The sequence below is a fragment of the Oryza sativa genome, chromosome 4 (assembly GCF_034140825.1).
Source record: "Oryza sativa Japonica Group chromosome 4, ASM3414082v1".
Taxonomy (NCBI): Eukaryota; Viridiplantae; Streptophyta; class Magnoliopsida; order Poales; family Poaceae; genus Oryza; species Oryza sativa.
Window position 1 is genome coordinate 23,618,285 of NC_089038.1, and position 20,391 is coordinate 23,638,675.

Consider the following 20,391-nt stretch of genomic DNA (forward strand, 5'->3'; position numbering starts at 1 on the left):
CAGAACCGAAATGGATTCTGTTGAGTGCGATCAACAACCGATGATAATCTTCGTCGTCTGCATCCTCCTAAAACGCGGTTTAGGATTTACGAATCGGTGGTAGATGTGCACATCCACCGTCGTTTTGTGCGATAAACGACAGTTTTATTATAGAGTATATAGGCGTGCAACCGTATCGAAGATCTCTTGGAGTTTATTGCCGGATGGATGGATCGATTAATGCTTTTTTTGATGTGTGTGTTCTTGGCTGCGTTTGTTGGGACGTAGGGGCACTGTGTAACGTGATGGAAAGCATGGATCTGGTTTCGTGCATCCAGCCAGCCAGCATGCTTTGTTGATCAAGTGATGTGGCAATCATTGTCCAATCAGTGAGAAGCATTGATCGCGCGGAAACGAGATCCTAGCTGTACTAGCCTACTGCTAGGGAAAGGTAGAGAGTGCTGTCCCTGTCTAAGATCCATGGAACAAGAAGTATGGATGTAGGAGTATGGAACTGGAGCTAAGATCAATGCCCGGTGTGGGATCTCGAAACGATTGCGTGAGCATTAAAAAAGGACGAGGGATTAACTGAAAACTGTTGGAGCAGACGAAGTACTTCGTATTAGAGCATGTACAGTAAGATATCAGCAGGCTGCAAAATAAGTTGGAAGAGAGAAGGGGAGAGAGAGAGAGAGGGTGAATGAGCGATTAATTTGTAGCCGGGCTACACACAGAAACCAAAATAAGCTCTTTACATGCATGCTAACCTCATCAAACCCAAGGAAGAAAAGTACCCGGGAGAGAAAACTAATGGGTATAAAACAATAAAATAGTATTGTGTGACCCATCATATTATAGCTAATCTAGTGTGTTTCACTAGCTATAAGATGACCTGGAGAAAATTATCGCCAAACTCGTGGCTCATGAAGCTTTCAGCTCGTTTACCTTAACGGCTCAACTCAAGCGCACTACTAGAATCCACCAACTTCCCTAGAGCCAAATACACTAGGGATCAGGGGAAAAACTCTGGCGAACAGATTCCCCTAGGGTGAACCCTGGGATCCATTCTACGGGAACAACACAGCTCCCTAGAGTTTTTCAAGGAGAACCTAGGGAAAGATTCCGTTCCCTAGAGTTTCACTCCATAGGGATAGTTGTACATGTGGCGCAAACTGAATCTGACGTGTAAAGTGGATTTCTTTTGGTTTTCAGCCAAATTTAGGAAAAATATTACCATTTAAATAAAATTGCATATTTCATTGTTTTATTTTGGTTTCTTTATTTTACTGTCTTCCTTTGCCTCAACATCAAAGCTAAAACATTAGTTGAAATAAAAATGCCATTCTATTATCAATAGAAAAATACTCAATTACATTGATTCTTCAGTTTACATATACTTTTGTAGTACAAAGTGGAGCTGAAAAGTTGACAAAAAATTCCTCTCACAAACATATGATACACACTTCAGATGTGCTGATGAGCTGATGCTATCATCGCTCAGATCGAAACGATAAAAACATAAAAGACAACACATGTTCTTGAAAACGAATCTAAACCACTTGATACTAGCGTGCTTCTGCAACAACAGTGGAAACTTGAAAAACTGCATCCGCAAAGAACTGAAGTGGAACTAATCTTGTTTGTTCTCCAATGCTTCCAGCCCTTGCCTCTTGAAAAGAAAACCCAAATAGCATGCTCAACAGCCCAGATCAAGATAATATGCAAATGGGCACACATATGAAAGAAACTTCAGTTCGAGCTCAGTTGAAACAACACTTACTTGGATTTGTACTTCCATTGCTGGTCAGCATCATGATGGAGGCTGGAGCATCAGCAACCTTGTGGTGCTCGCTGCTTGCTGGAGTGCGCTCTTGTGCTGCACGCTACGAAGAAAAAAAAGGAGAGGAAAGGAGCTGAGAAAATTGGATCGAAACAACTTATGCAAGACGGAGACAACGGCGTGTGGTGAGAGAGGAGGCTCCGTCGAGCTTGTCGAGAGCGGCAGCTGTCGGGTGCTTGCTGGCGACCGGTTGCTAGAGCTCGAGGTTTGGTCAAGGAAAGGGCAGGGGCCGCCGTGCCGGCCGGCCGCCGCACGCCGGCCGGCCGTTGGGGTGAAGAAAAACGAGAGGATGTGGTTTGCTTGAGCTGTGGAGAAGATAAGGTGGGCCCAACATTTATTGGGCAGAAATTTTGTATGTCGAGGGCGCGTTCCTTGGTCGCAGCAAGGAAAAAAATTGAAAAAAAATATTGGAAGTAATCAGACCACCATGCTGATGTGGAGTAGCTACGTGTCATTTCAGCCAAAGTTCCCTAGGAATACTTCTTTCCCTTAGAGTTATCAATTTGCTCCCTAGGGATACTTTTGGTTTCCCTTGGATGGCTTTAACAACTCTAGGGAACAATTTTAACTCTAGGGAACCCGTTGAATTCTAGTAGTGAGCTAGGTTACGAGTTATGGAGTATTCATGAGTTTAACGAGCTGAACCAATAGTCCACTAGGGCAGCATACGGTACAATTCTCTACTAGACAAAAATAAGTCCATGCTATACCGATTGACTAGGTCTAAAAAGAACACTAAAGTTCATATTGATCCAAACCCTATTCTCCACTCATCATTACTGCTACATTGGCGCCACACGACCATACATCACCATTGCCGTCTTGTGCCGGTGCCAGAACATTGGCTCCTCACCTCCTCCCTCATCAGTCACTAAACTCCTAACGAGCTCAACTGAGTCAAACCATCTTAACGTCTGCCCATAGGTAGGACTAAAGTTTAGAGGAGTCATAAAATGCATAGTGGCATATCAACCACTCTCATAGGCGCCCCGCGCCCAAGCACCAAAAGGTTGTGGTGTTGGGCGAGCCTAATAATTCTATAGACTAGAGTGTATAGGAATTTTTCTAGTATGCTATGCGATTTTCTTGTGGGAGCTTCTAGCATGTACAATTTTTTTTCATAATTAAGAGTTCTTATAAACAACCTGTCTAGATTACGAGAAGCTATAGTTGTAAAAACTAAAAAGTAAACTAAAAGACAAGCTGATTTTTTTCAATTTCTCTAGATTTTTATCGGCCAGATTCTTAGGCCCCTTTGATTCAAAGAAAATTCATAGGAATTTTAGAGGATTTTATTTCTATAGGAATTTTTCCTATATAGTCCTTTGAATTAAAGGAATGGTCCTATGAAATTCCTATGGAATGCCTCTTCCCATGCAATTTTTGGAGGAAATATAACATGAGGTAGAACCTCATGGTAAGAATCTATTGAGTTTTTATCTCTCCTCAAATTCCTGTGTTTTTCCTGCGGCCCAATTAAACAGTCATCCCTATGTTTTTCCTGCGTTTTGCAATCCTCTGTTTTACATTTGCATTCTTATTAGAATACTATGTTTTTCCTATTCCTCTGTGTTTTTCATTTTTGTGATTTAAAGGGGTCTTAGATGATGCTTTTGATGAGAATCTAAGGGCTCCTTTGATTTAAATGATCGGTATAGGATTTTTTGTAGGATTCACAATCCTATGGATTATTTCCTATGGATGCCTTTGATTCATAGGAAATGAAAGGAAACATTCCTAAGGATTGCATCCCTTTAGTTTATTTTCACATGAAAAAAAGAAAGAGGTCTGACCTCTTGGGAAGAGAAATCCTGTGTTTTTTCCTATAGAACTATCAAGGGCACATTTCATCTTTTCATGTGTTTTTAATTCCCACAGGATTGAAGAATTATACTACTTCAATTTCTACGTTTTTTCTATTCCTATGTTTTTTACTACCCTACGAATCCAAGTGGCTCTAGATCTTTCTAAATAGGCTCGGCACTACGGCAGAGGAGCGAGCAACTGTAGCGTGTATGGGCGTCCGTCCGGTCAGTCCACTGCGGCTCCCGTGGTTTTGGCCCACGCGGGGCGCGTACGGGCTGCCGGCCTGCCGAGTGGCGACCGTGTTGCTGCCTGGTGCTCGCTTTGTTCGTAGGCCTTCTTCATAGCGGATACCGTGCGCAATCCAACCGTGCGCGCAATCAGATAAGCGGACGGAATCGATTTGGCGATTCTGTAGCGGTGGAGAGCAATCCAACGTCTCTTTGGAGCCACAAATTTAAACCGGGTCCTTGTTACTAATGCCGAGTTCCAGATCTTGAATTGGAGTTTTCAAACGAGATACACAGGCAACTGGAAAAATTACAAATTCTCAAGTGGGTAGTCAGGCGTGGACTAGCCAATTGATGATGTGGAGTCGTTTTTCATCGTTTCCGTGAAAATATCACGAGGGAAAAAAAAGATCCTGGACTAGCGTCACCTTCCGCAGTAATAAAAGTCGGTCTTCTCCCAAAAGAAGCCCACGTATTCCATATTTCCGTTCCCATAGATTCTCTCCGAACTTCACACACGCCATAACCCATATCTTACACAGACATGTGGGCCACACATAACTTGTACCCCACCTGTCATCGTCACCGTTAAGCAAAAACGACTTTTCACTCCGATCCGGTTACTCTATCCATGTCGCACTCTTTCTCGCCGGGCCCACACAACACGGCGGCCCATAACCGACAAGCGGGCCCCACGCGAGGACGGTTCCGAACTCCCAGACCCACACGGCAGCGAGGCCACCCGCGACTTATCCGCAGAGATCCCCCTTCGAATCGAAACCCTTGAGCTTTTTTTTTTTTCGCTTAAACCAAATTCTTTTCGCATCCCCAATCCCACCACGCCTACCCTAAACCCACGGCGATCTCCTCCTATATTTCCTCCGGTCGCAGGCGATTCCACCGGCGACGCACCGCGAGATCGCATTTTCGTTGGTTTTGTTTTATTTGTGGCAATTTGGGGAAGTGATGGGCGGCGGGAACCGCATCTCCGGTGGCGGCGGCGGCGGATTCTTGAAGCCGCTTGCCGGCGTGTCGTTCGCGTTTATGCCCGGGGTGGGCGCGTTCTACTTCCTGGTTGGGTCGGTGCTTGGGTTCTTGGCGATGGTGTACTCGTCCGAGTCCGACGAGGCCGGCGGCGACTGGGCCTCCGCGGAGCGCTGGGTTGCGCTGGCGAGGTCGGTGAGCGCCCCCCAGATGTTTGTTGGAATTCCCCTCCTGCTCCTGGCGACGGGGGTCTGGCGCCTCGGCAAGCGGTGCGAGGCCGTGGAGGGGCTCGTCGGGAACGCGGACGCCACGGTGCAGGCATTGCGCGTCGGCGGCGTCGTCTGCGCCGTGTGCGGGACGAAGATACTGGCCCTGAAGAAGAAAGGCGGCCTGCCCCCGTCCCCGACCCCGTCCCCGGCCCGCTCCAAGGGGAGCTGCTCCGACAAGCCGGTCGCGAGGTCGCTGGCCGCCGAGCTGGAGCAGGAGGCCAACGCGGAGGAAGACGAGTGCGCGGCGGCCGGCGACGCGAACGGCGGCTGCGGCAGCGGTGCGGAGGAGGGCGGCAGCGTGGAGCGGCTGAGGCGCCGGCTCGCGGCCGAGAGGAGGCGGAGGGAGGCCGCGCTGGAGGAGCTGGAGAAGGAGAGGCGCGCGGCGGCGTCCGCGGCCGACGAGGCCATGGCCAAGATCGCGTGCCTCCGCAACGAGAAGGCGCTGGTGGAGCGCGAGGCGCGGCAGTTCCGGGAGATGGCGCAGCAGAAGCAGATGTACGACCGGCAGCAGATCGAGTCGCTCCAGTGGGTGATCCAGAGGTTCGGCATGCCGTGCGGCGAGGCCGAGGTGTCCTCCGAGCGGGCCGTGTCGGAGACCAGCGAGGACGACAGAGACAGGAAGTAGCCCACTCCCTCCTTCCTTCTTGGTAGTATACTCTAGTATAGCTCGATGAAACAGTAATGGCGGCCGAAGCTGCTGTAGATGCTGCTTGTCTAAAAGCTTTTGATGGTTTCATCAGCATTCAGCAGCAATGTAGGGGCCTCCGGGGTGCCCAAGTTTTGAAATTTCGATAGCTGGTGCTACTGGGAGAATCCTCTGGTGGTTGTCAAAGCTCTGCTGAAGATTAGCAGAGCTAATGCACCTGTAAATATGTCATCTTTCACAAGACCTTAATATATGATTAACAATTGCACACAATATGCTTCATATGTTTTTGTTGTTCAGCAGCACATCTGTGAACTTGCAGAAATCTGTGAATCTGTTTTGCAGGTTTTAGTAAATTAGACTGGATTTCACAACAAGATTAATTTCTGATGCTCCATGTTTATTTGCTCAGCAGAACATTTTTAAACATACAGAACCATTGTCGTGTGCAGTCGGTGAATCTGTCTTGCAGCTTTCAGTAAAGCGGAGTGGAATTGACAAGGAGATTTGTTTTCTTGGTTTGCTGTAAATTCCTGGATAATTTCTGATGCTTCATGTTTTCTTTGGTCAGCAGAACATTCTAAACCTGCAGACTCATTATTGTGCAGTCTGTGAATATGTTTTGCAGGTTTCAGTAAATTAGACTGGAGCTGACAACAAGATTAGTTTTTTTTGGTTTGCTTTAAATTCCTGGATAATTTCTGCACTGGAGCATTGTTATAAGCAGTCCTGACAAGAAATGCTTCGAAGAACGCAGAAATCTAAATTACCTGCTAAGTATATCAGCGTTGTTGGTATCCGATATCGTATAATCGTCTGATTTCTGATTAAATAACCTGCTAAGTATATCAGCGTTGGGCAGGACAAGTTCTCAACTTGTTCCTGTTATTTTCTCAAACTGCTAAATGGTTTATTTTTTTTTACAATTTTTTTATGAAAAAGTTGTTTTTAATTAAAGAATTATATTAATTTTGTTTTTAACTAATAATTAATTAACGATGCGCTAATGTGATGTTTCATTTTACGTGCGTGGAGGGAGAGCCTAACCCTTTGATTCGAACTCAACAATGTAGGGTGAAACTTAGGCTCTCTTTATTTTTACTTAAGAATTTTGGACCATGTTGCACCGTATAAGTGGTACTCGCTCTATTCAGTAAGTAAGATGTTTTGATTTTTTTTCAAACTTCTTTAATTTAGCTTTGAACAAAATTATAAAAGCTTATAGAAACCTTTTCAAAATAATATAGATATATTATCAAAATATATTCAATGTTAAATTTAATAAAAGTAATTTGTTGTTGTAAATATAACTATATTTTCTATAAACATGTTTAACCTTCTTATAATATAAAAGGATGGAATACGGAACTAGGTCCGCGATGATTTTTCAATGTCCGTAAAAAAAAGACTGCATATGATTTAGATGCGTTGACATTAAGCCAAGATTCTACTTTAAAAGGGCTGAGTTAGATCTCATCGGTTGGCCTAACAAGTTAAAACAAAAGCTAAAATTTAAGTTTTTGAGGTTGATTTTGAAGTTGATTTTAAGTTTTTAACATAATTTCCTTTTCTTTGTAGAATTGGCTTCTAAGTCGCTATAAATAAATAGATAAAAAAAATTACCCATAAACTAATTTTTATTCTCTAATTAAACTATTTTGGCTTATCATGAACATGGACAACCGTCAACCAATGAGTAATTTAGGCTGTGTTTAGTTCAGCGTAAAGTTTAAATTTTAGTTAAAATTGATGATGATGTGACTGAAAATGAAAATGTGTGTACGACAGGCTGATGTCAGCCTTAGCCAGACAGAGACCCAGTACGATCCAAAACTCGGGGGGCCTGGGACGAACAAGTCGAAACAAGAGAGGGTTTCAATTGCAAAACATCCATTCAGTTCTTTCCTCCGATCAATCCTCTCTGGCTTTAAACTTGGCGCGCCCCGCCCCCGGCGGCGGCGACCCGCTCCTCCCGATCCCACCCTACCGGCCGCCATGCAGAGGGCTCTCCGCCTCCGCCACCGCCCGCGGCGGCCGCCTCCTGTTCCTGCCCAGGCACCGCCGCCGTCCCCTCGCCCATGGTACGCCGCGCCACCACCGCCGCCGCAGGCCGCGGCGGCCGATCCCCTCCTCGTCGCCGCCTCCGAGGTCGCGCTCGCCCTCCCCGTCCACCCGGCGCCGCTCCCGTCCGCCGCGCCGGCACCGCTCCTCCGCCTCCTCCCCGCCTTCACCTCCGACCACTTCCTCTCCCTCCTCCGCCTCAACCCGCTCTCCCTCCCGCCCCTCCCGCTCCACTCCCTCTTCCGCCTCCTCCTCGTCGCCTCTCCTCCGGGCCTCTTCCGCCACACCCCGGCCTCTTTCCTCTCCATGGCGTGCCACCTCCTCCGCCACCGCCTTCCGCACCTGGCTCATCCGCTCCTACGCCTCCTCGCCTCCCGTCTCGGCCGCTCCTCCCCGCCGCGCGTCCTCCCTCTCCTCCTCTCCGCCGCCGCCGCCGCCCCCGGCGACCCGGCGTCTCTTTTGTCTGCACTCTCCTCGGCCTACGCCGAGGAGGGCCTCCTCCCCGACGCGTGCACCCTCGTCCTCCTCGCCCTCCGCCGTGGCATCCGCCTCGAGCCCACCTCGTGTACTGGTCTCATGAGCCGGTTCCCCACTGCTCCCGAAGCCTGCGCCTTCTATCTGCAACTGCTTGACGCGGGCCTGCCCCCGGAGGCCAAGCTGTTCAACGTTCTGATGCGTGACCTTGTCAGATTGGGTGAGCTTGCAAGTGCACAGAACGTGTTCGACGAAATGCAGAGCAGGGGCGTGCGGCGGACGGTTGTCAGCTTTAACACCATGATTTCGGGGATGTGCAGGGCTGGTGATCTGGACGGTGCGGAAACTCTGCACAGAAGGATGTCGGAGGCAGGTGTCACGCCGGATGTGTACACTTATGGTGCTTTGATACAGGGATTGTGCAGGGTGGGGAGGATAGAAGATGCAAGAGGGGTGTTTGAGAAAATGTGCGGGAGAGGTATGAAGCCCAATGCAGTTGTGTTCACGATTTTGATAGACGCACATTGCAAGAAGGGTGATGCAGAGACTATGCTGGAGCTGCACCGGGAGATGAGAGAAAGGGGTGTGAGGCCAGATGCGGTAACGTACAATGCAATAGTCAATGGGCTCTGCCGGGCAAGAGATTTGAAGTCTGCTAGTGGAATTGTGGTGGAGATGAGGAGTGCTGGTCTCAGGCCAGACACGGTTACTTATACTACCCTCATTGATGGTTATTGCAAGGAAGAAGAGTTAGACATGGCGATGGAGATTAAACAGAATATGGTGGCTGAAGGGGTTGGATTGGATGAGGTGACATATACAGCACTCATATCAGGGCTGAGCAAGGCAGGGCGATCAGCTGATGCCGAGAGAGTTCTGGGTGAGATGATGGAGGCTGGTTTGGAGCCTGATAACACGACCTACACAATGGTGATTGATGCTTTCTGTAGGAAAGGGGACGTGAAGACAGGCCTTAGACTCCTGAAGGAAATGCAGAATAAGGGTAGAAAACCAGGAGTTGTGACATATAATGTTATTATGAATGGTTTCTGCAAGCTGGGGCAGATGAAGAATGCAGACATGCTTCTTAATGCAATGATTAATATAGGTGTATCTCCAGATGATATCACATACAACATTCTCTTGGATGGGCATTGCAAGCATGGAAAAGTTACAGATATTGAAGAACTGAAGAGTGCAAAAGGAACAGTGCCAGATTTGGGTGTCTATACTTCTATAGTCGGTGAAATTGTCAAGAAGAAAACAACTAAGACTTACCATGACAGATAACATTGGTGGGCAAAGACAGAACTTTTCCAACAGTAAATTCCATTAATCTAGTAGATGGTACAGAACACAATATGAATACATGTGCACTGCAACCAAGGAAGACGAATGACATGACTGTAGTCCAATCGGCATGCACACGTCATGTTTGAATAGAGCAAGCATGAGGAATAAGTTGGTTTTGAAGTATTGGCAACCTGATTCGTTCCTTGATTTTGTATACATATATAATTATATTTCCTCCATCAGTGCCCATTTTTCGGGATGCTGAGAAATGTTTACATGGAAATGAGGTGCTCTGAACAATTGGGGTTCATACCGTACAACTGATGCGTTCATTACTTTCTACAGGGCTCAAAATGATTGTCCTGGGCTCCTGGCTGCATGACAGAGTAACAGAGTTGCCTTCACTGATTCACAGCTAACTCTAGCAGGTCAGGCAGACGGTCACAATTAGAAGTAAATATTTTTCTACTTGTGACTTTATTTCACCTTTATTTGTGTTGATGAGAACAACTAAAAGCATTATTACTCATGGTATGTCCTATGATGCATATAACTTTCGTGAGTTTTCACCTGAAGCCCCTGTGTGCAGCTAAACATGTGCTTGATAGGTGATATGATCACTCATGTTAATTTCATGTCTGATAGATGTGTGCTCTAATTTAAATTTGCTTGTCACATTGATCAAAATGTGAGTAAACTGTCAAATTTGTATGTTGGATGTTCAACTTGCAAGGTGGGGAGTGGGGACATAGAACTTAAAATAGCATGCTTTTATTTCATGTTTCCCAAAATTTATTCCTTGTTACATGAAAGGTAAAATACATATTCTTAATATGAGATTGTGATTCATTGCAGCTTCGTTGGATTCAGTTCTGCCTACTGAAACTTCAGACAGGAACACATGAGGGTTCAAATCATCTAGTTTGCACGGCCTTGGCCATTCCATATGCCGCAGCAGAAGCAAGCGCACCGATAATAGCAGTTTGGACAGCGCTGAGGAATGGACGGTTTCCAGTAAAGCGACCCTTGATGTATCCAAAGAAAAGTAGTGCAACCAGCGTGACACCGACAGATGTGAGCATGGCGTTCTGTGCTGTGGAGATAAACATGTAGGGAAGGAGAGGGACCAGTCCACCAATGACATAAGATAGCGCAATTGTTAAAGCGCTCTGTATAGCTCTTTTAGGGTCTGGTTTCTCCAATCCCAGCTCAAACCTGCATACATTGCTCTGGTTAGTTAAGTTGGTTTGATAATTCCAAATCAATTTTTATATTTTATATGATTGAAATCTTGCTGTTTACTAATATATGTGTGGTTTTCATTGTTGAAAGCTTCTTATATGAGCTATGGCAAACGCATACAGGATAATCGAAACATTTCTGATTAGTATCTCAGACACCATCAGGACATCAACATTTGCTTTCTAGTATAACTGATGAAGAGATTGACAAAGGGAGTAGCAACAGTTGGTCATATTACCTCATCATGAAGTCGAGCCAAGCTTGAGGATTCCTACGGAGCCCGTCCACGACAGGGCCATACTCATGCGGTTCGAGCCCGTACTGCGACATGATCTCGCCAATCTCAGCAGCCTCTGATCGATCAACCAGGAAACCAAAAGTTTTTTAAACAAAGTGAGGCAGCTTTCCTGCTGGTCGCAGATGGGAGGAATCTTAGCGACATGTCTCAGCATATGGTATCTTGTTGTATCTGCTTATCGGCTTACCAGTGTCCGGGACGGCGATGATCTCCTCCTGCTCCCTTTTCATCTCCCGCTGGTAATGGTCTGCCTCGCTCTTGGCCGCGAGATACCTACCACATGGTGCAATTGCGGGTAAGTGTCATGCGTTTGTGCAATTGCGCGCGCCTTTTTTCGATTTGAAAACAATGTGATCTTGTCTTGTTCCCAGTTTAAAGGGGGGAAAGTATTATTCTCCACTTTCTTAGGCCTAAAAGTTGTGACACTAACACAAAGTGTGCTGGAACAGCACGTGGTATAGGGCCACACACGTGTCCATCACGAGCTAACTTTACTTTAATTACTCCTTTTTCGGGCTTTGGATGACAGGAGTAATCTGCAACTGGGACTGTAGGGGTGGGAGCTAGGCAAAGAACAGAGAAGGTCAGATACGCCGTGCACAATCTGCAGAGCAACGAACACTATGGGCTTTCCTAATTGATTTTTCATGAGGTAACAAGGCAATATTCAGCAAGTACACCTGTGAATCTGTGAGTATATTCAGGCAGGCATACCTAACTCCCATTAAAACAGCCAAGAGCACGGTAACTTGCTTGCTGGCCATTTTTTTTATTAATCCATTACTCCACTTCTTATATTCAGCAAGTAATATGTTTTAAGCGCGAGCGCCTAATACGATTTACAACCATCTCTCCAGTCAGTCTCCACTCTGTACTGCTTATGCCTTGTCCACATCTCCCCTGTTCTACAAGGTCGTGGAAAATATTCTAGGCTGTAGGGAAAAAAACCGTAGACAATCTCGTTCTTTTCTCCAACAAGAGTTGGATGAACATTAAAATTTTTTGGCACGTTTTTCAAATTGCTTAACGTACGTTTCGTGTGAAAACTTTCTATAGGAAACTTGCTCTAAAATATCATATTAATCTATTTTTCAAGTTTGTAATAATTAAAACTCAATCAATTATATGTTAATACCAAAAGTTTTGCGTGAAAAACTTAATCTTCATCTCATCTTAAGAGATCCTTTTGTTTGAAAGAAATTCCATAGGATTTTTTTATAAATCATTATTTATGATTTCATAGGATCTTGTAAAAATCATTGGACAAACCAATCGTATGAATTGTTTCCTATTCTCGCAGACACGTGTTAAGCGTCTCTGCAAAAGACGGAACCCGATAATTGTACGAGCAAATATATGCGTGCATGGCGTATCAAAATTTTTTGTTTCATCATGATCATACTGCAGTACATTCCGATTTCAGGTGATTAATAAATTACTAGTATCATGTTATGGGCTGTGGCCTGTGGGTCCCCGAAAGCTTTCTATTGTATTCACTGACATACTACTGCACCCTGCCGCTGGGTTTCCTGTTTTGGTAATGAAAAACTCGGAACCCCTCTTTAAAAAAAAAAGAAAAGAAGAGCAAATCTATACGACGAAACTGACATATTGCTAACTTCGCTAGATTAATCAGGGATTCAGGGGTGCAATGCATGGACAAGGAACACACAGAGAGATGATGAGTGTTTAATGTTTACCCTCCGAGGCCCATGGAGATGGCGCCGGCGGCGACCTCGGCGAGGCCGGCGGTGAGCACGAGCGAGGATGGCGCGCTGGCGCCGGAGAGCCCCGCGGCGAGGGCGAAGGGCACGGTGAGGCCGTCGGAGACGCCCATGATGACGTCGCGGACCACCTCCCCCGACGTGAAGTGCCGCTCCGGGTGGTGGTGGTGGCTGTGGCTCGCCGCCTTGTCCGCCAGCAGCGGCAGCCCCCCGCCGTCCGTCGCCGCCGCCATCGCCGCCGCCGACTCGCCGAGGTAGACCGTAGACACGAAGAAGCGAGACTGGTGGATGGATGGAAGCGGTCAGGCGACGCACGTTTGAAGAGGTGGTTTATTTGGAGTGCTGGACTCTCTGGCCCTGTTTATATAGAGAGAGGGTTTTGAGAGGCATACGGTATGGTCTTCTTTGGCTTCAGAACAAGAAAACGAGGCATGGTCTTCTGATACTGCTACTGTTTCTATGGTGGGCCCTCGTAGTCAGGCACAGAGAAGCCAACTACGTGAATCATGAGACGGCATGTGTTATACTCATATCAAGTGTTAGAAAAATCTAACTCTTCAGATCCAAAGCATCACAAGCCATTTATCTTAGAGGAACGAGTAAACCTTAGAGAAATGTACATATCTATTTCTAATTTCGTCCCAGAATAATTATATTTCTAAAGTATTAGAGACAAATTAACAATAAACATAATTTACCACAATAACCGTATTTAATAGCACCTTTGCACGTACACATTCTACCCATACACTTGATTAAAAGAAATATTAAGGCAATAAGTCCACTCATTTACCATTTTTAAACTTGATTAAAAGGAAAGTTGGGTGCCACCCCAAGAGAAATATAATTTTTGGGATAAAATTTGAATGACATAAATGTAAGAGTAAATTTCAAAAAACTGCAATTTTAGTGACAAATGTATCAGTTTGCTGCAACTTTAGCGACATGTTTCAGTTTGCTGCAACAATAGCACGGGAAATTATCATAAAACTGCAACTTTTACGTTATATGCTGCTACAGTTGTCACATATATGTACTGTAGCAGCATATAACGTAAAAATTGCAGTTTTGTGATAATTTCCCGTGCTATTATTGCAGCAAACTGAAACATGTCGCTAGTGTTGCAGCAAACTGATAGTTTTGTCACTAAAGTTGCAGTTTTCTGAAATTTACTCTAAATGTAATTATTCCGAGATGGAGATAATATTTGTTAAGTATCAATTATTATAATTAACGTTAATAGAAAGCTAAAACGATAGTACCACATTTGTTCCTAAAGTGTAATAGCCATAGGCGGAGATAGAAAAAATTGTCTGAGAAAAGGATCAACCAAATAAGTCGTTAATGTGTGTGACAGTGTGAGTTCATGACACACACATCCTTTCAATTCGTTATGTAAGGTCATTACTCAACTGGACAAGCACACTGAACCAAATGTCCAAATCACTTTATCGAGTGATATGTAACTGTAGTCATAAACTACTATAATACATGTTACAATTACAAACTAGTAATAGATTGGTAGGTCTAATGGACGAATGTTGGTGTGCGACCTAGGAGCGCGAGTACGTTTCGACCTGGCTTGTACTCCCTCCGTCCCAAAATAACTCAACTTCTAGGTTTAAATTTTATCTTAAAATAAATTAACATCTAATTTCTTACCGAGGATGGTTCGCAAATCAAGAAATTTTATCCTTTAAATACCCTTTACATACCTATCCATCAATATAACTTTTCAACTAATTATGGGCATTTTAGTTCTTTGAATTTCTTTTTAACTTTGCCTTGGGAAGCGGGTTTGAAATATTGTGGGACATAGAGTATGTGTTTGGCTTACTAGCAAAGCCGTGAAGAAAAAACTACACATATATAACTTTACTTTAATATATAAACATTTTATATGACACATTTGAATCGAAATCGGTATCAGATATATAAACTTTTTATACGTCAACTTAACAAAAAGAGGAAACTGCACGGTGAAAAAAGAAGAAGAAAATCGCGAGTTGGCTACGGCGAACGTGAGCTAGCCCTGTCGGCGTTAGATCGACGTGGATGCAACAGGTAGATAGACCGACACGAGCTCATGCAACATCCGCGTGGATACAGGCAGGCCCCCACGGTGATGTCTCTACATCTGCACGGAGGCTGCCACTCGCTGCCCGTGAGGTCGTCTCGTCAGGCTGTGCAGCTGCCGTTCTTTGGCAGCGGAGTGCCGGAAAGGCGTGCGTGGCGCTGCCGTTTTTGCACGGGGGAACGCGTCCATCTGGCCGCGCACGCCTGTGCACATCGGCGCGGGCCAAGCCCGATTGGTGAAAGGAGGGTGCCACGGCCCACGGGCCGATCCGGCCATAGGAGCTCATGCCCCGTTTGCGGAAGCGAGGCGACTAGCACCACGAATTTAAGGACAGGATAGAGCTTATTCAAGATCCACAAAGGATATATATTACAACGAACCAAACGAATGTGACAAAAGGAGAGCTCTTTTTCCCTTATTACTCCTACCCTTTTTCACTTTCTGCCCTGAATCTACCCGGCTTAAGCCCCTTTCTACTTTTGCCTGAACAGCTAGCGTCTACTAGTTCTTCTCTCCGGCACGCTGCTTCTCCAGCTCCTCGATGAACCTCACGAAGTTGAGAATGATCCTCTTGCCTTCTGGGGTGATGATGCTCTCTGGGTGGAATTGGACTCCCTGAAATGATGCCATTGACATCAATAACAACTCGGGGGGGGGGGGGGGGGGGGGGGTGTACATCGAAAGCTGTGGCGCCAAGCATTTGATTTAGATATATACCTGGATGTGCCTGTACTTCTTGTGGCGAGCAGCCATGATAAGGCCATCTTCAGTCCACGCGGTGGCTTCCAGAGCGTCATGGGGGAAGGTCTCCTGCTCGATCACCAAGCTATGGTATCTTGCAGCGGTAAATGGGCTGTTCATGGAAGTGAGGATCATGTCAGATTGAGAAACTACTTGATAAAAGTTGTATGATCTCAAATGGAAACGAGCATATTTTTTTTCCATGCTCCAAGGTAATGAACACTAGCACACTGAAATACACTATGATATGTACACAGCAATTCTTTTCTACAACTCTTCAGTACAACTTCGTGAACATGGAAAGTTGCATGAGTTAGCTAGCAATTGGATGCCACATGCTGCAGAATTCGCCAGGTAAACATAAAGCTATAATTTAGCAAAAATGAGCTGAATAGCCTTCTGATTTCCAACCATACAACAGATTTAATCACAGCATGTAGTATGCAATAGCTTTCTGCAGGCACAGGACCATCAATTGATGCTATGCAGCAAGATGGAACTTAATGCAGACTAAAACACCATGAGAATTTGGAAGAAAATGAAAAAAAATGAGTAAATAGTGTAGAAACAATACTTTGGCAAGCCATTGAACAAGGCCTTCCCTAGCTCCTCATCGTAGCGAACTGGAGAGCTTTTTCCATGCATGACACCAGAAGGAGCACGGATAATCTTTCCTGAATTTTACATGAACCACCTTTTCAGTAAGTTGATAGCAGAGGTCATGGAAAACCATTATTGCAACCCAATATGAAAGTAAGTCTAACCTCCAAAAGCTTCCCCGATACACTGCAGACCCATGCAGACACCAAAAATTGGGATGGTAGGTCCAAGTTCCAGAACAGTCTGCAATGATATACCTGAATCTTGTGGCTCACCTGAAGAAGAAACATGAAAGTAATTGTTACACTCAGGCCTATATACTGTATTTACTGTCATGATATTCACAAGACAAACTTACCAGGCCCTGGAGAAATAAGTATTCCTCTTGGGTTCTTCCTACAGAAGATTAAATATGAGATTACCATCAGAACACTGAGAAGTTATTACATGCATAATCCTTTTCCTTTGGTGCATGAAGCAACTAATAAATCACAAATGAATATGTGCTCCAAGAAAATACCTCTTTACATCCTCTATGGTAAGTTCATCATTGCGATATACCTCAAAGTTCAATCCAAGCTCCCCCATATACTTCAGTACAAAAAACTCTACGTCAGCAAGGCATCCTTTTCTCATATGACAGGTTCATTGCATGACATATTTCAATAGTGGAACAACATTTGTGAATGTCATAGAAACTGATCCAACTACTACTAAAAGTTCAAACGCAAAATACTTGGCCTCATCTCCATAAAAAGTATAACAAGAGCACCACAGAATAATTTGGTGGTACATAATGCACAATATAATTAGTTTGGTAACTAGTTAGCATTAATGAAATGATGTTACAAACCATGCCATAAAGCTTGAGACGTGCTGAACAAAATACAAGGAAATTTATACAAGATCCAATTGGCATTGAACCATTTTAAAAACATGCCTCTAAATAAAATTGCCTGGCATTAAGCCATTAACCAGTGGCGCAGAACATGCACAGCACACTCTGAATACACCTCTTGTGTTTGTCAATTAATGTAACAATATAGATGACTGCTCAGGGGTCAGGATAAGCAAAAGCATTATCTCCAAGAGTCTCTTTTTTACCTCATAACCATTCAAATCTATTGTTAGTCTCAACATTATATCCAAGTATACTTACCCACCTTCTTTCAATATTAATGAATAACAATTCCCTGGCCCAATTTTTTAGGTCCAACCTTATTAGTACATATATGTAAAATGGCGAGGCAGGCACATTTGGATTAAAATAGTTGCTTTATAAAGCCATTCTAAATAGCAAATACCAGGAAAGGTTGCAAGCACTTAAAGACAGCCTATTAAAACGGTCATAAATTCCGACAGGCGACAGCTAGCTACCGAACAAATCTAGCATTCGTTATTCCGACAGCTAGCTACCGAACAAATCTATTATTCGTTATTCTAGTTTGGAAACAACCAACCAATATATGTTAAAGCCGTTATAGAATTGGAACAATGCATACAAATGGTATTGTTCTTTTCAATAAGCAATATAGATAGATTTATCTGAAATCCCTCTCTGCACTTTACTCAGATTCCTGCTGACATTATTTACTTGCAAAAAAGTACGATTCGTTGTTTGCATATAGGAACAGGAGGGGTGGGACATGGGCTGAACTAATCCTACTCATCCATCTTCCAAAATGTACAAAAAAGAGAGGCTAATATGCCCTGACAATAGCACAGATAATGAATATAGTCAGGACTCCAAACATTCTTGTGAACAAATACTCATCATGTCATCATAGATTCAAAGGACCAATACAATCGGATAAGCTAATCTTAGACTATGACCAACTGTTATTGGAAATATATAAAACCATCAAACATGCAACTTCAACTGCAACTATACAAGGAGAAACACCAAAAATAATCAAAGATCAGAATAAATTGTTCTAACAATGAATATAAACCAGAATTCTTTAAAAAAAAGGCATGACAGGTTGCAAGTAAGTAAAATTTATGTCAGGGCAACACTTCTCAAAATGGTAAACTTATCTGATCCAGGAATGGATCAAAATCACAAAAACCAAACAGTACATATTCACACATCATCAGGTAATTTAACAGGTAATAAAGGGTACCAGCCACGAACAACACGTGAAACCATATATATATACCTGGCAGAGGTTGTAGGTAAAGCTGTCGTAGTTATCGATGACAATGATGGGCTGCTTCTCGGTGGCCCGGCGTTCCTCGATGTCGGCCACGGGCGTCGCCGCGGCGGCCCCGGCGGCGGCGGCGACAACAGCGGCTACACCCCTCTGGCCCCTAACGGCCAACCCGCCGCTCGCGACCCCTGCGGAGGCAGCACGAAAATGTCCAATAAAAACCACGAGATGCGCCAAATCAAAGCACGCGAACGAAACGAAACGAAGAACGCGCGATTCGTACGGGGCGTCGCCGAGAGGCGCGCGAAGGCGCTCGCGGTTGCGGCGCTGGAGGCCGCCGGTGAACGCGCGGCCGCCGGGGAGGCCGCGGCGGCGGCGGCGGCCAGGTGGGAGCACGCCATGTCGAGCACGAGGAGGGGGAGGAGGAAGCGAGCGGCGCAGCGGGTGTTTGTGTGGTTTTGGGGGGGAGGAGTGGATGTGCGAGGGGGGAGAGGGGTTGGGAGTGTGGTTATATAAGCCCCGTTTGCTGGGTTTTGGGTCTTTTTGGAGGATTGGGATCCTCTGCAGTCGACTGCACCGTGACATTGTCACTGACATGTGGATCCTATGACACATCGGGTCCACATGTTAGTGACAATGACACGGTGCAGTCAACTGTAAAGGATCCCAATCCTTTTTTGGATGGGTTCGGGGAAACGTTTTGCTGTCCGTGGTCCTCGTGGAACCAACTGACTAGTAGTAAAACACTCAATTTTTTTCAGTTTTGGTTTAAATCTCAAAAAAAAGTGTCAGTTTTTCTTTTGTAATCTTTTAGGCTCGCAAGAATAAATTCCTATCTTATCAAGTGATGTGGCGCTATTGTTGTATTATTATGTTCCTGTAGAAATGACCGTTTTAGATGTTGATGAGTACATCTCCCAGTCGCAACCAAAAAAAAAAAACTCGAGAAAAGTAGGGAGCCCGTCCGTGGCTCCGTGCCCACAGGCCACAGCCGTGCGCCCGACGCGGCTGGATCGATCGACTCGTCGTCGTCACGCACTCCCGCGTCCGCGTCCGCCCCGAGCGGAGCGGAGACTTTTACTCTTTTTGCGCGTTTTACTCGTCTTTGCGCGCGCGCACCACCACCGCCCGGGCGGCTCCGCGCTCCCTCGCACCCGTCGATCCCTTTCCATCGTTTGCCTTTAACATGTCACTTCACCCGTTCGTTGTTCTCCTCCCGGTTTCCCGCACCACTCGCACGCCGCAAAACATCAAAACGTGCGTGAGCCAAGACGCGAATAGTAGGTAAGGACTTAATCTCAAATAATTAAAAGGGATGGGACTTCAAACTCAGATCGGCTAGTCCGTTAACTTATAAAGCTAACCGGAAGACCCCTGAGTGAGGCAATCACTGTATGCTGATGGCCCACGCACATTTTGCAGCGTGCAGCCTGACGAGCTGCACGAGAGGACGGGAGTCGGGAGATCGATGGGCGGATGGGGCAAGGCGAGGCGATGCCGGTCATGCCCCGCTGTGTACGTAAGATGGCAAGAGCAACTGGGTTTATGGGTTGGTAGGTGGCCGGTCCGCCGGCTGTGACTGGATGGAATGGATTTTGCGTGGTCTAAACGTTGGAATTCAGAAGGGATGTGGGGGGTCAAATTTTCGGCTTCAAACTTCGCACGGTGAGTGGGTTGATCAGCAGCAGCAGCTGTTCCTGCTCGTCGGAACTGAACCGTTTCAACTGTTTGATCGTACTGCGTACGTTTACCTTACCCGGAAAGAGAGAAAAATATTTTTGTAAAATTACTTTTCAATCTGGCTGGGTCGTGCTGCATCCTGTGTTCTGAGTTCTGACCACTATAGCTACTTTAACCTGCGAACTCAGAGGGTGCGTATTTGTAATTGCTTTCGATCTATTTTTTTTTGCATGTGCCGCCCGAAGCCCCGAACCGATCTCTGCCTAACTAGAAAACGACGTTCGATTCCGATATATGCTG

The 20,391-nt window shown here is 45.4% G+C and overlaps 4 protein-coding genes and 1 long non-coding RNA gene across 6 annotated transcripts; 2 read left to right on the top strand and 3 right to left on the bottom strand.

Moving 5' to 3' along the window:
• Positions 1-1,304: 1,304 nt before the first annotated feature.
• On the bottom strand, positions 1,305-2,128 carry LOC9271504 (uncharacterized). Its single transcript, XR_001545108.3, has 2 exons — positions 1,760-2,128; positions 1,305-1,646 (listed from the first exon to the last, which is right to left on the bottom strand). It is a non-coding gene; the product is annotated as an uncharacterized lncRNA (long non-coding RNA).
• Positions 2,129-4,628: 2,500 nt separating this feature from the next.
• Positions 4,629-6,024, top strand: LOC4336073 (protein FLOURY 1). Its single transcript, XM_015780637.3, has one exon. The coding sequence runs from the start codon at positions 4,819-4,821 to the stop codon at positions 5,728-5,730; it is 912 nt and encodes a 303-aa protein (XP_015636123.1). The 5' UTR covers positions 4,629-4,818; the 3' UTR covers positions 5,731-6,024.
• A 1,608-nt stretch (positions 6,025-7,632) lies between these two features.
• On the top strand, positions 7,633-10,610 carry LOC4336074 (putative pentatricopeptide repeat-containing protein At1g09680). Of its 2 annotated transcripts, none has more exons than XM_066309662.1 (2): positions 7,633-10,032; positions 10,435-10,610. In XM_066309662.1, the coding sequence occupies exon 1, from the start codon at positions 7,747-7,749 to the stop codon at positions 9,574-9,576; it is 1,830 nt and encodes a 609-aa protein (XP_066165759.1). In that variant the 5' UTR covers positions 7,633-7,746; the 3' UTR covers positions 9,577-10,032; positions 10,435-10,610. The 2 variants fall into 2 exon arrangements, with proteins under 2 accessions (XP_066165759.1, XP_015636124.2); XM_015780638.3 differs by having other exon boundaries at positions 7,633-10,007.
• Positions 10,330-13,179, bottom strand: LOC4336075 (vacuolar iron transporter 1.1-like). The gene is made up of 4 exons (NM_001419402.1): positions 12,820-13,179; positions 11,307-11,392; positions 11,060-11,174; positions 10,330-10,794 (listed from the first exon to the last, which is right to left on the bottom strand). The coding sequence occupies exons 1-4, from the start codon at positions 13,074-13,076 to the stop codon at positions 10,494-10,496; spliced, it is 759 nt and encodes a 252-aa protein (NP_001406331.1). The 5' UTR covers positions 13,077-13,179; the 3' UTR covers positions 10,330-10,493.
• Positions 13,180-15,231: 2,052 nt separating this feature from the next.
• Positions 15,232-18,892, bottom strand: LOC4336076 (anthranilate synthase beta subunit 1, chloroplastic-like). Its single transcript, NM_001419403.1, has 8 exons — positions 18,695-18,892; positions 18,421-18,599; positions 16,782-16,852; positions 16,620-16,657; positions 16,426-16,536; positions 16,236-16,335; positions 15,638-15,773; positions 15,232-15,535 (listed from the first exon to the last, which is right to left on the bottom strand). The coding sequence occupies exons 1-8, from the start codon at positions 18,810-18,812 to the stop codon at positions 15,422-15,424; spliced, it is 867 nt and encodes a 288-aa protein (NP_001406332.1). The 5' UTR covers positions 18,813-18,892; the 3' UTR covers positions 15,232-15,421.
• Between the last annotated feature and the right edge of the window lie 1,499 nt (positions 18,893-20,391).

What these genes read in the sequence shown, in the direction of transcription:
- LOC4336074 (XM_066309662.1), top strand. Translation starts at nt 7,747, where the DNA reads ATGCAGAGGGCTCTCCGCCTCCGCCACCGCCCGCGGCGGCCGCCTCCT.
- LOC4336076 (NM_001419403.1), bottom strand. Translation starts at nt 18,812, where the DNA reads ATGGCGTGCTCCCACCTGGCCGCCGCCGCCGCCGCGGCCTCCCCGGCG. An exon ending in TTACCTACAACCTCTGCCAG is followed by an intron (nt 16,853 to 18,420) that starts GTATATATATAT and finishes TTTGTACTGAAG; the next exon opens with TATATGGGGGAGCTTGGATT. An exon ending in ACCATAGAGGATGTAAAGAG is followed by an intron (nt 16,658 to 16,781) that starts GTATTTTCTTGG and finishes AATCTTCTGTAG; the next exon opens with GAAGAACCCAAGAGGAATAC.
- LOC4336075 (NM_001419402.1), bottom strand. Translation starts at nt 13,076, where the DNA reads ATGGCGGCGGCGACGGACGGCGGGGGGCTGCCGCTGCTGGCGGACAAG. An exon ending in ATCTCCATGGGCCTCGGAGG is followed by an intron (nt 11,393 to 12,819) that starts GTAAACATTAAA and finishes ACCATGTGGTAG; the next exon opens with GTATCTCGCGGCCAAGAGCG. An exon ending in TGGCTCGACTTCATGATGAG is followed by an intron (nt 10,795 to 11,059) that starts GTAATATGACCA and finishes CAATGTATGCAG; the next exon opens with GTTTGAGCTGGGATTGGAGA.
- LOC4336073 (XM_015780637.3), top strand. Translation starts at nt 4,819, where the DNA reads ATGGGCGGCGGGAACCGCATCTCCGGTGGCGGCGGCGGCGGATTCTTG.